The following is a 16,364-nucleotide window of genomic DNA, read 5'->3' as shown; positions in this document are numbered from 1 at the left end:
CAGTTTAATTCTAAGTCAAAGTTACTGCTGATCGCTAGCTTTCAACAGCATTGATCTGTTATCGAAACAGATAAGCTATAACCAGCAAACATTGTTTTAATATTAGCTACATCTGTGTGTGTGTCAGCAAGAGGGAGACAATTTAGGGAGACATGAATAAATATATTAATATATTACAGTAGGTGTGTTTTGATTGACTGAAAGCGTGATTTGTTCTCTTGGAACTATAGTAGTCAAAATTTCTACCAAAATCTTTGTTTTGTTTTTTTAATTAATTCCAGACAGGCACAGTTGTCTTACACACATTACTTTGAATAAAAAACAGTATTGGTGTATTGGTAGAAAAATACAAGGATTATAAAGACAACATAAGCCTCTTGCACCACAGGTTCCAACTACAGCAAGTTTAAAACTGGACCCAGGTAAGATGGCTGCCATAGGGTGCCATCCCAGAATTGCAAGTCATTATGACACATCACATCTAGTTCTTTATATCTACAGTTCAAATAATATTTAGGCGTTGCTTGTTTGGGTGATTTATTTTATTAATGCTACAGAATGTGCACGAGTGAAGGCCTATGGTGATTATGGCGGATGTGATTCCTCAATTGGTTCTGTGGTTTTTTTTTCTTTCTTTTTTAAATAAAAAAATGTGTGCGAGTGCGTTTTCAGTAAACATTCCTCCAGAGAACAGAACAGCTTGACCCTTCACATGAGAATGAGCACGTCCACATTCAGACACAGACAAAAGTCAAGTCATGAGAGTTGGTGACAAACAGATTCAGAGCATGCTGCATTCACAGAAATGTTGTCTCATGAAGCATAAAGTTTCCATTTAAAGAGGCAGAACCAAGTATGACTGTTACTTCTTCCCCTTGTAATATACTAAAGGCTGAAAGACAAATGAAACTGATTAAAAGGTACATTAGACACATACTCACACAAACACTGATACACCTACACACATCAAGGCTCAGAGGAATGAAGTGTGTGAAGAAATACTATGTGTGTGTGTGTATATTTGTATGTGTGTGTCTGTGTGTGTTGCCTGCTCTCAGTGGAAGCCCAGAGGAGGGTGCTTGCTGTCTATAATTACACCTGTCTGTTTCCGCCTCTGGCACCGTCCTCAGCTAGAGTAATCTGCTTCCTCAGCCCCCATGTGCGCGCATGACTCTGTGTGTGTACGTCTGTGCGTGCTGCTCTGCCATCATCAGAATCTTTTGAATGTCGAGCCTCCTATTTGAAAACCGCTTACCACCAAGACAAGCACACACACACACACACACACACACACACACATACGTGCACAGTAACCGCAGAGATGTGGTGTTTTTAAAAAGGTCTGCAGCATTATGTCATGTCTGGTCCAATGTGAATGTGAAACCACACACCGCTTGCTACTGTTTATATCTGGCCAGTCAAATATGTTTGGCACTGGGGATTCATTGACACCTTTTTTTTCACTGACGATACCGTTTCTGAGTACTGACATTTGTTTATCACCCAATAACTAGTCCACATTAGTTTCATTCACTTTATTGGACAAACGTTAACTCACCGTATTTCCTCAAATAGTGGCCGGAGCTTTTATTTACCTCAACTGTAGAGGGCACCAGACCTTTATTTGAGGCAGGCTTGTATTAGAGAGAGGCCTTTATTTCTAATTCCCTGTTTGTTTTGTATATTTGCGCATATTTTAGTATGAAGCCTCCTTGTTTTCTGATCTGCTTCCATTTGCTCTGTTAAATTTTTGTTACTGCATTATCGGTAATCCACCTGGCCTACTCTGACCCCCCAACCATTATCAGCAACCAGGCTTTTATCTGACTACCTTACTACCTGTCTTTTATTTGAGGAAAAAATTAATTGATGTTTGATATTACTGTTTTGGGAAATTATATTTGATTATCTTACCTTATAATAAGTTACCTCCAGCATCTGACAGCAGCACCAGTTTCTGTGCATTCCTATTTTGGTAAACAGTCTTATTTAGAGCCTCTAAACAAAGCTTTCCCTTAATGGCTCTGCACAGGACACACATTGTATGAGTTCAGATTTAGGGGAATGGAAAAGTCTTATAGACTCACACAAACACGCACACATACACACAGAAATATTCAGGTCACTTAATCTAATAGTGCATCCTAATGAGTACTTCCTAACAGCTAAGTAATTCCTGCTGTGTTGTCAGCACTTCAGCCAAGAGGCAGGAAATTTCTCTTTCTCTCTCTCTACTAATGATAAGTGTGTGTGTGTGCGCGCGCTCATGTTGGTACATATGCATAGTCGCTTACTGACTGCACAGCCATTAGTTTTTGTTGAAAACGTTCCACCATATGTGTTGAGCATTCATTATTCAACACATAGAACATTAGCATTAGTTTGCACATAAGAGCTTGTGCCTATAGTTATGCTTTGAAGTGGATTTGCGTGTGTGTGTGTGTGTGTGTGTATGTGTGTTGCTGGTGGGGGTAATGGGGCTGCTCCAGGGCCAGATAAGAGCCTGGGGATCACCGTGTGATGGTGATGGTTCCTCATGTTAAAATGGTCCGACTGATGGGCACTGGCCAGAATTGGACTCTACATTCCAACCTCACACTCCCACAGATACACACACACACGGTGTATGTGAATTCAAATGGGTGGAAGGTGAAAGCAGGAAGGAGATAGGATGAAGAGGCTCACTGTTTGATGAAGGATTACTTTAGCTTCTGCTTCAAGGTGTTTCAGCACTTACAGTACAGGTAGTGGTGCGGTAGGTATGTAGAGGGCCCTGTCAAAGCTAAAGTGTCCTATTCCAGTGTAATTTCAAAATAATTTAAGAACAGTACAAATACGAGCTACATAAAAACAACACAGATGCTCTCCTCAAGAAAGGACAGAGCAGACTGTTCTTCCTCCTTTTAATGTGTTTAACAAGCAACTGAGGATGTTTTACCAGTCTGTGGTAGCGACCGCACTGTTCTTTGCAGTTGTGTACTGGGGAGGAGGCATCAAGGCTGGTGTTGCCAGCAAACTAAGTTGGTCAGGAGGGCCAAATCTGTGGTTGGGCAGGAACTGGACAGACTGGAGACAGTGGCAGAGTGTACGATGAGGGACAAGATCAGTGCCATCCTTGACAATCCCTCTTACTCGTTCTACGGTGAACATTGGTTCATTCAGTTACAGACTAATTCCACCATAGAGCAAGACAGAGCTCTTCAGACACCCATTTGTGCCCACTGCCATCAGACTGTACAACAAGAACTGTGACAGCAGGATAAAACAGCTGTGAAGGCCACCAGTACCATCTTTATCCCACCCCATACACTCACACACTCCTCCATCCTGTGTATATGTGTGTGTATCTATGTATGTACTGTATATATGTGTGTATATGTACACACACACACACACACACACACACACAGACACACATATATGAATGTATGTATGTATGTATGTACGTGTGCATATGTGTGTATGTATAGTGCAGGTCGGAGGTTTGGACTTTCTCCTATACACACACACACTCTCTTTCTCTCTCTATAGGTGTTCAGTTTTCCACTGTTGCTCACCTCATTGCACAGCCAGCTTCAATCTGTCTTTCCCTCCTTCTTTTCCTCTCTAGGTGTTTAGCGGTAAGCGCCCAGACGGAGCAGACCTCCCCCAGCAGGGCCAGCCAGCCTCCTCCTTCCGTAAGCTGTCTCCCACACCTCCCCTGGGCCTGGGAGAGGGAGTCCTGGCCACACAGCCCGGTGGAATTGCTCCTCTTGATGGGCAGCAACAAGCTTTGACCTGCCTCATCCCAGAGAAGGACTTGACGCTGCTTGAGAAGCTCGGGGATGGATCCTTTGGTGTAGTGAAGAGAGGAGAGTGGCTGACGCCTGCAGGAAAGGTGGTGAGGAGATATAAAATCTATTACTTTCTCTAAATAAGAAAGAAAACTCCTATATGTTGGAGATATTAATGAGAGGCTAGAGGCATGTTCAGACTACTGCAGTTTTTTTGCTTAAAATGTTTGCATTTTGCAGTAATGCAGTAATAACTCTGTGTACTCTACTCTGCCTTTATGATGAGTTTCTGGGAATCTGATTAGCACTACTTCTGCCATAAAATTTGTGGAGGGAAAAAACTGAATACTATGAATGAATTTCAAAGTGTGTAAAAATCCTAAATCTCTTTTTTGTGGACATGTCTAAAATCAAACTTTGTATTTGACATTTTAAATCTCTCTCCTGCTTTGCAGCTTAACGTAGCTGTGAAGTGTCTGAAGACAGATGTGCTCAGCCAGCCCGACGCTCTGGAGGACTTCATCTGTGAGGTCAATGCCATGCACTCCCTGGACCACCAGAACCTCATCCGCCTCTACGGTGTGGTGCTCACACACCCAATGAAGATGGTAGTGGACACACAGAAACGCACACACACAGGGAGTTTACAGACATATGATTTGTCACCAACAATCCCCGTGCGCATACAAACAAACACACACACAGATGGGAGGATGGAGGAAAGAAAGGAGACAGGAAGGGAGGAGAGCAAGTGAATGGAAGAAATTAAGGGCTGACGTTTCTGCCTCGTTGTTTTCAATCCAGTGTTACTTTCTACTCATTTCCTCTGTGGTATTTAGGATTCAGATTGCCAAATAGTTTATGGACTATGTTATGATTACTTTTTGCCAACATCTCTTTTTTTGTCTCCAATGTCTCCTTTTTGTTCCACACATTTCTATTCTCACTCTCCCTTTTCTTTTCCTCCTTTCATCTTCAAATGTTTTCCTTTTTAATCCAACATTCTTCCTTCCTCTTTTCACCCACTCTCTCTCTCTCTCTCTCTCTCTCTCTCTCTCTCCCTATGTTCTGCAGGTGACGGAGCTGGCTCCTCTGGGTTCTCTGCTGGAGCGTTTGCGCTGTGTTCGTCCACAGGGCCCTGTGCTGATCCACAGTCTGTGCCAGTATGCCGTGCAGGTGGCCTGTGGCATGGCCTACCTGGAGCAGAGGAGGTTCATCCACAGGGACCTAGCAGCCAGGTAGGCCCCAGAAAGCTTTTTAAACGTGGAACTAATACCGTAAGTTTAGGAAGCTATTTACTGCAAGGCTCAAAATCTTTTAAAAATGGTGGTATTCATCTTATTCTCCATTTGTTGTTCCCTCTTTTTCCTTCTTGGGATTTTTTAATAGCATGTTGAATTATTTAGATTGCCTCTCCTTTTCACTCCTCCACCCAGAAATTTACAGGCCATTACAGGGAGACTTGGCCTACAAGCAAAATGACTCACTGGTTGGCTGGTTATACTGGGTGGTCTTGTCCAAATTAGTCACTTTCACTTAAGTGTTGACACTGTATGGATGCTTGAGAAAAACCTAAATGGCTGGTAAAAATGAGTCATTTTCCCAATTAGAGTAGTGATAAAGTAGTAATGACTGCACATTTTCGGAAGAGACTGCCAAGCACAAAGAAGTTTTCTCAAGCAGCGGTGTTCACTCCTTTATCCTTGAGGTTAAGGTCCTGTTGATTTTCTAGTTTGGTTAATTGTATTCGTCATACAGTCCAGAGTTGCGTTCAGAATAGCACACTACTCACACTATACACTCTACACACATAGTGTAGCTGTATGGCACATAAAGTATATGTGACATTGTTGGATCACATCCACAGGTTGAAATGTGCACCTCTTAGGTTTTTTTTTCTTTTCTTTCCTTGTAACAATTCACCAAAACCATAATAACTTGACAATTTTTAAGTGAAGTTCAATTTATTCATCTTCTTTTCATATCAGGTTGTCAAACTATTATTATATAAGTCATAAAAAATCCTACAACAATAAAACTTCATACAGCACCTCATACAGTTTTAAAATTTACATAAAAATGTTCAATGTTTGACCTTCTATCATCAGGAACATCCTGCTGGCCTCAGCTCACAGAGTGAAGATCGGTGACTTTGGCTTGATGAGGGCGCTGCCTAACAACCATGAGCACTATGTTATGCAGGAACATCGCAAGGTCCCCTTTGCATGGTGGGTGGACTGAAGGAGGAACACAAGCTAAAGATCTTGAGTTGGATACAATCCAGGGATGGATATGAGTGGTTTTAGAAGTTAGGGTGGGAATCTGATTTATTATATTGCAGAAAGTTCCCACAGAGAAATCTGATCAGTCAAAGCTGCATTTCAGTTGTGTAATTGTTACAAAGCCAAGCTTGCTGGACTTCTTTGGTTTCTTTGCCAAATTATGTGTCAACCAAACAGCTAGCTGGTAATCTAGCTTTCTTCCTACACTTTTTATTCATATTAAAATATGAGCTTAGTTTACATTTCCGAACACAATACATTTAAAAGATACTTTAAATGTCAGAGCAGCCCCAAAGCTAAATGCATTCTCTGCTGAAAGTGGGTATTACTCATTAACAGATATGTAGATACTTGGTTTAATGTGCAGTCCGTGTTATAGTTTGCTGTCTGTCCTGCTTCAGGTGTGCCCCTGAGAGTCTAAAGACCAGAACGTTCTCCCATGCTACAGACACATGGATGTTTGGAGTTACTCTATGGGAGATGTTCACACATGGCCAGGAGCCTTGGCTTGGCCTTAATGGCAGCCAGGTAGACACACACACACACACACACACAGAAAAAAACAACCTGCATAAACATGTATGTACACTGTACATACAGGCAAACTTAAATATCCACACATCTAGTCCCTTTTACACACATGTACACCTATACATTTTCCTTGTTTTGTATCCCAGATCCTGCACAAGATTGATAAAGAAGGTGAACGCCTCCCTAAGCCAGAGGACTGTCCGCAGGATATCTATAATGTGATGCTGCAGTGTTGGGCTCAGAAACCAGATGACAGACCAACCTTTGTCGCTCTGCGAGAGTTCCTGCTTGAGGTAGGGCAGCAGTCATTTTGGATTGCCAAAGGTGTCTGTTCATGTGAAATATGATTTATTATTTTTAACCTTTATGGATCTTATGTTTTCAATAAATCTACTCATTCTGTCATGCAAGATTACTAAGCAAAAGACTCTTTATTGCCAGACTTGATGCCTCACAATGTTCCCTTAGCAATCCATTATTGCATAAATTGACTTTTACCTCCACCTAGTGGACATACTCCAAACTGAAAATCCACACCTGCAAGAATTACATCTTACAATGGTTCTCACATAAAAGTTCGTCCCAAATTTTGCCTGTGTCTCCACCTGTGTACTTGGTTGTTTCAAGTGTTTGTGTCTTTGTATGTGTGTGTCTTTCTCAGACCATGCCCACAGACATGTGCGCTCTGCAGGACTTTGACGAGCCAGACAAACTCCAGATCCAGGTCAATGATGTCATCACCATCATTGAGGGAAGGTGGGTGTCAATGAGAGTTTTACAATTTGAACTAGAAGTCTTTAAAATCAGGAATTTTAAATACAGTTTAATAGAAGCCTTTCACAAAATGATGGTTGTAAAAGTAATGTGCCAATTTAAGTAGAGATTGCATTTGTCTATGATTTTGCATATGTGTTAGTTGTTATTAATTATTATTTAATTAATTATAATTGTCATTATCCATGTTACAGCATGGATACAGTAAATGTTTGGGAAAGGCCCTTTACATGCTACTGAATGCCTTCAACATCACATTGTCTTCACCGCTGAGCAACACATACACTGTACATGTTGTACATAACATTAATCACATTCATTTCATCCTAACTCTCTACATGTTTCAGGGCAGAGAACTACTGGTGGCGAGGTCAAAACAAACGTACCCAAAAGGTCGGACAGTTCCCCAGGAACGTTGTGACATCAGTTGCGGGTTTGTCAGCTCATGACATCAGCCGGCCACTCAAGAACAGCTTCATCCACACAGGCCACGGAGACAACAACCCCCATCGCTGCTGGGGCTTCCCTGACAGGATTGACGAGTAAAGACTGTTAATATTCTTTCAGTTTATAAAACTGTACTGTTATTTTGCTCTATGTTGGAAGATGGTTGTAATCTGTCTGATGAGGATATGTTGAATTAGAGCAATAGCACTGCCACACTTTCACCAATAGATGGCAGTAGCAAGTTGCAGTACATTTCCAGAAGGTCATTGCAGCTTTATAAAAGGCCAACAGACTGAAGATATTTACATTTACTGTATTTAAGTCTGTTCCTCTCTTCCCTCTAGTTTGTACCTCGGGAATCCCATGGACCCTCCTGATGTTCTTGGTTTAGACCTCAGTTCTGCTCGACCCACACAGCTACCAGGGAGAGCTACAAGTGAGTAGAGGGGCTCTTAACAAAGACTTAAAACACGCCACAGTCAGGACCATTTTAATTGACAAACACCATATGCTCTGCATTATTTTTCTCCACTTATTTGCAGGTCATTTTTATGACTTTGATAGTTGAAAGGCATGACAAGAAATGAGGGGAGAGAGAGAGATGGAGAATGACTTGTATCAAAGCTCCTCAGCCAGACCTATACTCTGAGTTGTTGATGTACCAATCAGTGTCCACCATCTCAGGGGTCAAAACATTTTTTTAACACTATTGATCAGGACTCATGTAGGTTTGACATCATGCTGATGTCATGACCTAAAAGTCTGGAAAGAACAGAACTGGTGCTCCAGCACTGAAACAGCAGATGTCCAGGCCTCACTATGAAGGTCCCTTCAGTCGTTTTCTCATCATATATGATAAATAGAGATGCTTATTCATATATAGTTTAAAACATTAATATTTACATTTCTTAAGTGATCACGGCTGATCATAATTGAAAATACAGGCCTGTTTTACTTCTATAAAAATGTCAATAAATTTAATTGCCTAGTGTCAGTCCCTGTATTAATAGTTAATTATGTCAACCAATTACAGAGCAGTATATTGTAAACCTGTGTCAATTTCAGTGTCAGGAGACCCTGTTGTTTACATTTGCATCATGGATTGTGCAGTTGAATGTCAAGGTTGGAGCCTGATTTTTAAAACAGTTTGCTGTTTCTTTTCTTTCTGACACTTGCTTGAAAAGCTTTCATATGCAATCATTTATCTCCTGCTTTTTTTCTAATCGTTCTATCTTTGCTGCTGTCATTTTTTTTTTATCTCTGTTTCTCCTTCCCTCTGCGGTGGCGGTATTTGCTTTTATTATTCCAGAGGAGCCTCCTCCCCGCCCTCCTCAACCAGCAGTGTTAATCAAGAGTAAGTCTGGTTTCTCTCAGCAGCTCCTCACCCATTGCTCCTGCCCTCTCTGTTCCCTCCTAGCTCCGCTCCTCAAAGGTACATCCTGTGTTTTTTGTCTGTTTTGTCTGTCCTTTGCCTGTTTTTGCAGTGATTCTATCATCTACTTCTATTTTTCATTCCCTTCATCATTCATCATTGTTTCTCCACCTTTCCACCCATGTGTCCCTCTAACAGGTGTGCAGTGTCCTTGCTGCACTTTAGGATTAACTTGGAACCTGCAGAGTTTTTTGGAGTGGTGTGTGTCTTGTATTTTGTGGTGTGAAGTAATCTTCCAGTGTCATCACTCTCCTAACTCTTCCAGCATCACACAAGTTAAGTGATGAAATGTATCGTGTGTTTTTCTTCAGAGCCTTGCTATGATCCGGTAAACGAGGATGAGGATCTGACATCTGCAGGACTGAAGAGATTATCACTTCGGAAAACGGGTTCCGTCAAAGGCCTCAAACTTAAACCCGCTGCTTGGGTCTCTGCTTCCAGACAGGGAAGTGTCAGGACTGCAGGCTCAGGCCACAACCCCAACAGTGAAGTGTCCCTCATTGACTTTGGGGAGGAATTCGCCCCGACCACACCCTCCCCCTCACCTGTCATTGAAATTCCGATCCCCTCAATGGTGAAGCTGGCTTTGGAAGCAGAGAATATCCTTGACCGGACTCCACCTCAGAGTCCATGCAGGTCATTGCCCCGCCCTCTGCACCCCACACCAGTAGTGGACTGGGATGCCCGGCCATTACCCCCACCCCCAGCATATGACGATGTAGCCGGGGACGAAGATGATATGGAGGTATGGTAGGCAATGACACAACACATTTCAAATAATGTCAAAATTTCATGGAAATGTGAATGTTTATCTCGTGCTTGGTTGTCACTTAGTTGCATTAACAGAATGTTTTGAAGTTGAAAAGTGTCTAAAGATGAGCAATATGTGAACCAATGGAGGTTTCAATGCAACTACAAATGTTAAATGTTCTTTCTCCACAAAGGTGAGCTCCATCAACAGCTCTGAGCAGCAGCACGAAGAGGAGCAGAGTGATGTCTGTAACCCAGACGAGGCTTTCTCTTCTAGACAGAGGGGGGAGGGTGAGGTTGTTGTCTCCAGGGGTCCAGACAGACCAGGCCTGGAGGACAACCTCTTTCTCCCCAACAAACAGAGCCAGGTCCCGTCCTCCTCTTTCTCCCAGTCTGCAGAGATCTTCCATGCACTCCAGCAAGAGTGCATGAGGAGGCTCAATGTGCCGACCCAGAGCTTGGCCTCATATCCTCAGACCCAAGATGGACACGTTTCCTCCACTGAGGACAAACCCCAGATCCCTCCCCGTGTCCCCATACCCCCTCGCCCCATAAAAAGGGGCGACTACACATCTGCTCGCTGGTCAAGGGACCTCTCCCTGTCCCCAACACCAGCCGACACCACAGAGGACGTTTCAGGACCAGAACAGGACCGACCACCTCAGATCCCTCCCAGGGATCCTTTGTCCCAGCCAGGCTCCAGGACTCCCAGCCCCATGGGCCTGGTGGTGGGCTCCCCCCAGCAGAGAGTCTACTCTGTCAGCCCCACCATCATGCAGGTTCCCCTTACCTCCTGCCCCTCCACACACACCTACGGTTCCTACCTCTCCACCTCTCCAGGTAAACTCATGCCTACTACACACAGCTTTGCCTCAGATCCTAAATATGCTGCACCCAAAGTGATCCAGGCCCAGGCACAGGGGAAGGACCCCGCCAGCAAGGGCCCCTGTATCCTCCCCATCGTTCGTGATGGACGTAAAGTCAGTAATACCCACTACTACCTTCTGCCAGAGAGGCCGCCATACCTTGACCGCTACGGCCGCTTCTTCAGGGAGGCAGAGAGCCTGACTTCCAGCGGCATGGAGGACAGGCATGTGCGGCAAGCTAATACCGCCACCGTCAGACCCATGGTGGTCAGCAACCAGACTCTCCAGGGACACGCCCAGGGGCAGGGGCTCGTCCAGCAGAGTGAGCTGAAAGCTAATTTCTCCTCCAACAATAACAGCAGTCTCGGTGGGACACGGTCAGGGATGAAGACATCAGTCAGTCTCCCTCGTGTGTGTTCAGATGGGCTGACAGCGGCGGTTGTCACTGCTTCCTGTACCAGGACCGATGGAGGAGGAAACTCAGCTGACAGGGTCAAAATGGTGAGGTCATAGATATTTGGATTGCATGCTTTTTGCAATTTCTTATTTGAAATGTATATGCATTTTATGATCTAAGTTGTCAGTGAGTGCTGGAAAGCAGTGTAGCTCATTCTCACCTTTTCTCTGAGGGTGGGTGTCTAACCTTTGCGGTGTGGTACTTACTGAAGTGTATCTTCTGTTTACAGAACATACTTGTTCTCACGAATGTTACTTTTTGATTGTTTTCTGTATATTAGACCAAACATACCATCCTAATTCAGACTGCCATCCTGCCTGTTCTCTACTTTATCTCTATATTAAGAATATGTGGTTTCATTATCATACAGCTAAGAACTGAAATATTAGACAAATTATACTAGATTAGCCTTAATATTGCACTAAGAAGTAAGAAGAAAATTTTAAGTGTGATGTAATACGGTGCGATGCATATTTGATGCATGGCTTGCCTGACTCCTCTCAGCTGAATCTTACATTTTAATGAGAGTGACAGTTAATGTAGCTTTTTAGTGTATATAAACATTATGGTGTACAGTTTGTTACATTTGATCATACAGTGAACACAAGGGGGCAACACAAGGTCATTTTTTAGGTTGTCCACTCAGTCAATAACCTGTAGGGAAAAGTGTGTGTATGCATAGGAGCAGATGTGTGTTTCTCTCTCTGTAAGAAACAGAGACAATAAATGAGTGATTTCACATTTCTGGCACATACCGGTTTTTAACCGTTTAAATCTGTCAGAACTGAACAGATTAGCTCCCCATTCAACTTCCATTCATTATCAAAAACAAATTATGACTTATGTGTTATAGAAAAATGTAATTTTAAAACTAGAGACGTACTTATGAACACGTTGAACTAGACTCATTTTAAAAGAAAGTTCCATTTGAATATCTATTCAATACAAACTTGGTAGCATACAAACCATTTATGCATTTTTCCATTTCTCTCGCGCTGAAAAAGCACAAAAATGTTATAAATTCTCCTATCTTATTTGAAAATATGCCAGTGTTCCTTGGAGACAAAGCCAGTATTAATTTTTGCTGAGAATTGAATTTAAAAGACAAGGGGCCAGAGTTTGATTTGTTTCTTTTGCCGGCCAATAGATTTTGACACCGATTGAACCTGATTGAACTGGAGTCCGAATCGCCAAAGGCTGTGCAGTACATTGATCAGGCACTTGGCATTTTGTGGTGGATACTGAGATCTGTGGCTGTAAACTAGGTGCAGCGGGAGGGTGAGATCATATATAAACCTGTACCGCAGAGGAGTTCAATGCAAAGCATAGACATAGGCAACAGACATTTACTAGCTGCAGTACTTGTGGTAAAGGCAGCAGGAGGAGGTTACAGTATGCAGTAATATTTTTACTATAGGCATCAATCTAGTAAAATAAATATTGTTAACAAATAAAAAAAAAAATCCACAGCTATTCTTCTGGAAAGTCCATCACACTCAGAAACACTTCAAGTATCATCTTGTTGAAATTAGAGTTAACTTATATACTCGCCGGCCACTTCATCAGGTACACCAGTGTAATCTAATGCAGTCTAATAAAACAGCTCTGCCATAAATTCTATATTTACAAAGCTTGTACATCTTCAGTTTTGTTGACCTTGTCAGAAAGGTGATAATTCTACTCTATGTTTATTATTTAGAGCTGTTGTATTGGATTGCATTAGATTGCACAGGTGTACCTAATAAAATGGCCTTTGAGTGTATATAAAATACAGAACAAATATATTTTTGTGATGAGATAGGAGACTGTTCAAATACAGTGACTGTTCAAATACAGTGATACTCAAATGTCAGCAATGTGATGCTTTTTCAGGGGAAACTTCAAGTAAAGTAAAGTAAAGCTCTCTCATAACACTGCTGTCAGCTCACAGTGCCAAAAATGGTAAAAATCTTGTTTAAGTATAATAAGTATGAGGATATTTTTACCTGAAAGTCAGTTTTGGAAGTGCCTGTATGTGTGTTCAAAGTGACTTACACAGTTGTCGTGTGATTCAGGTGCAGGAGGCAGTTCACGGCGTGACACTAGAGGAGTGCCAAACCGCCCTCCAGAACCACAACTGGAATGTTCAAAAAGCTGTGCATTACCTGAAGGTGAGAGCATTTGTTAGTATGCTGTGGAGAAGCTTATGCACTGCAGCCAGTTACTGAAAACCATGTTTGCCATATCATACTATGATTCTATAGTTATTACAGTTATCAACAGTTTTCATCAGTGTATCATATGGAGACCCAAAACTGACCAACGATTGTAAAATATAACTGAATACATCAATAAATAATATTGTTAATTAAAATTAGTTTTATAAGAAATTTAAGTTGTTTTTTTTTTAACCTCCAGTCAGTTAAATAATATTCTGTTTTATTCTACTATTTTTCTGTTATTAGCTCTTTTTTTCTCTAACTGGCACACATTCATTCATCTATCTATTTTCCCTGCACATCATTTCCCATTTCCTTCATGTTTATATGATAATGAGATGGTAGGTTGAGGATGTGTCGCTGGATGTCAAGGGTGTGTGTGTGTGTTTTATGTGTGTGTAAAATCAGTGGAGCTTTATATCATTATCTTCATCTTCAAGTGCATATCTCTTGTACCAGAATGGAAATAAGTCTTGGACTAATTCTTAATTTTTTTGTAGAAGCGTGTGATTTGGTGTCTCTTTTCTCATCATGTCAAATAATCTGAAAACTTATTTCATAAAAGTTGATCGGAGGCAACATAAGGAAAAAGCTTTTCTTTTTTGTTACCAACTGATTGGAAGTTAAAGGGAAAGTAAAAAGTTTTATTTTGTGAAAATAAAATATAATAAAAATGAATATAAGTAATTATTTTACATTTAATTTAGTTACATTGTTGACTCATCTGAAAACCTTTTGTCAGCTTTGGGCCTCCATAATATTGAAGTAACTATATTAACAGTGTTAATACATGCCAGACATTAAATAAATGGTTACATATAAAGTCAGGAGCAAATAAAAGTAATATTAGTCTCATAAAGTTAGTTATGTTATTTTAAATTAGTTGTATTAGTCTCTAAATAATAAAGTAAGCTGTCAGACAATAAAAACAAACTGATTTAATAAAACAAACTTTTTTACAGGCAACATAAGTACGACAAACATGGTTTCATTCCATGAGAATAAAAGCCCCATGATACAGATGAGTGATTACGTTGCAGCACTGCAGTTATTAAAGGACAACTAGAGTCCTCAGTGGTAAACATTGCTGTGCTCCTCAGAGTCCTTTTCTGTAATAAGCTTTTTTTGGCTGGACCGCAACAGTGGTGCCATCTGTCCATCACTGAGAAATTCACTGTCTGACTGACTGACTGAGTGATGAAGTTACACCATTGGTTGGCCGAAGGCTGTCGAAGCCAAGTATCCCAGGATGTGCTTTGCAGCAACTGACAGCAATGGCGGAGATTAAGCTATTGTAATTTTCTCTCTTGGACTGTTAATGTCACTGTGTCTTTTTTTTCCAGGCAAGAAAATAACATTTATATTTACAGTATGTGGTCAGTTTATCCACGCCTATTTGAGAAGAGAGGATCTGTGCGCCGTCACTAAACACTTAGCTATTAATGATTATTTTGATAGCTACAGCAACTATTTTTCGGATTGTGGTTAAGTGAAATAATATATAACACATATTAAAAAATAGCCTCAATCTTAACTCAGCCCTTCAACAACACTATATAGTCTACACCCAAAATCTGGTGCAATGTATTTTAAGTATTTTTAATGTTTTTCTTACACGCAAAGCACCTTGAGTTACAACTACTGTATGAAAAGTGCAGTACAAATAAATAAACTGAAACTCACATGAAAACAAACATCTTAAAAATGCTGTGATGTCCATGTCTGATAGTAACCAGGCAACACACAAACTAAAAGCCCTCTTCATACACGGTCCAGCCATATATATACCAGGTTTTGACCTAGTTCTGCTTAATAAAGGATATAACTGCAAACAGGTAGACATTGAAAGTTGTTGAATGTAATCTTTACTTAATAGGGTCATATCAGGTTATGATAAGAGCTACTCTGTTGATCCCTCAAGGAAAATTAGGTCATTGCTACAGCAATGAGCCTGCTATAAATAAAAAAGCATTTGACACTCTAATGTGTCTACAGCAGTCTTCAGCACCCTCTTAGCTGGCTGTGTATGGGGCCACTGAGGCAGGATACATAACGTGTTTGGATGGCAGCAGGCGCAAGGGAACACTTGAGTGCTCCTTAATAGTAGCAGCTAGTCTAGAGGATAAAGAAAATGCAATCTAAAAGTCTCAAATGCAATCTAAACAGAAGAAGTGTGTTTGTTTAAAGATGTAATCATTTTACAATGTGCTTACTGGTGCTGAAATCACACTCACATGAATAAGTTAAAAGATTATTCTGTCTTATTGTATCTGACCCTGTGACTCCACTATATCGTCCCATCTCATCCTTTCTCTCTCCCTTACTTTGGACCCAGCTTCTTAGAGTTTTTCATCTTTTTAATGTCTCTCCGCAGGTGGAGCAGTTGTTCTGTTTGGGTCTGAGGAGCAGGTCTGAGTGTCTTAAGCTGCTGGAGATGTGTGACTGGAACCTGGAGGTGGCCAGCACTCAGATGTTAGATAACTATGGATCCACAACAAGACAGAGGTACAACTACAGTATATATCCTATAGCTGCACCCAGAGTGTCTAATGTACATCGAGTCTAGATTTTTAATCTTGTATCTTTGGCATTGTGACAGTAATGCTTATTGAGTGCATGTTTGGTCATTGTTGCCGGAAATTGAATCCATTCACTTGCGACCTTGCCCCACATGCTGACATGAGGCCAGTTTCATCACATTTGTCTTTGCGAAGCATACCATTAAAATGCAAATGCAGGTCACATGGGTCAAATGAAGAGGATAAATTTCGTTCCATGTATGTGAGTGCTGAGAAATGACAATAAAGAGGGTTTTAATCTTAAAATCTGCTTCCTAGCTGGGTTTACCTGCTGC

At 41.3% G+C, this 16,364-nt stretch overlaps 1 protein-coding gene across 7 annotated transcripts in view; it reads left to right on the top strand.

Moving 5' to 3' along the window:
- Positions 1–16,364, top strand: part of tnk2b (tyrosine kinase, non-receptor, 2b) — a 62,785-nt gene that overhangs the window by 43,523 nt on the left and 2,898 nt on the right. For 4 of the 7 annotated variants that reach the window (XM_067605191.1, XM_067605188.1, XM_067605189.1 and 1 more), the window contains 14 exons: positions 3,611–3,880; positions 4,229–4,381; positions 4,848–5,011; positions 5,882–6,001; positions 6,457–6,583; positions 6,733–6,879; positions 7,248–7,342; positions 7,708–7,902; positions 8,152–8,243; positions 9,117–9,239; positions 9,551–9,984; positions 10,184–11,356; positions 13,367–13,462; positions 15,885–16,015. In XM_067605191.1, coding sequence (XP_067461292.1) covers positions 3,611–3,880; positions 4,229–4,381; positions 4,848–5,011; positions 5,882–6,001; positions 6,457–6,583; positions 6,733–6,879; positions 7,248–7,342; positions 7,708–7,902; positions 8,152–8,243; positions 9,117–9,239; positions 9,551–9,984; positions 10,184–11,356; positions 13,367–13,462; positions 15,885–16,015 — 3,320 coding nt within the window. The remainder of the gene's footprint in view (positions 1–3,610; positions 3,881–4,228; positions 4,382–4,847; positions 5,012–5,881; positions 6,002–6,456; positions 6,584–6,732; positions 6,880–7,247; positions 7,343–7,707; positions 7,903–8,151; positions 8,244–9,116; positions 9,240–9,550; positions 9,985–10,183; positions 11,357–13,366; positions 13,463–15,884; positions 16,016–16,364) is intronic. The other 3 variants (XM_067605192.1, XM_067605193.1, XM_067605194.1) reach the window with 2 other exon arrangements.

The sequence above is a fragment of the Thunnus thynnus genome, chromosome 12 (assembly GCF_963924715.1).
Source record: "Thunnus thynnus chromosome 12, fThuThy2.1, whole genome shotgun sequence".
NCBI classification, from domain to species: Eukaryota; Metazoa; Chordata; class Actinopteri; order Scombriformes; family Scombridae; genus Thunnus; species Thunnus thynnus.
This window is presented reverse-complemented; position numbering and strand designations above follow the sequence as displayed.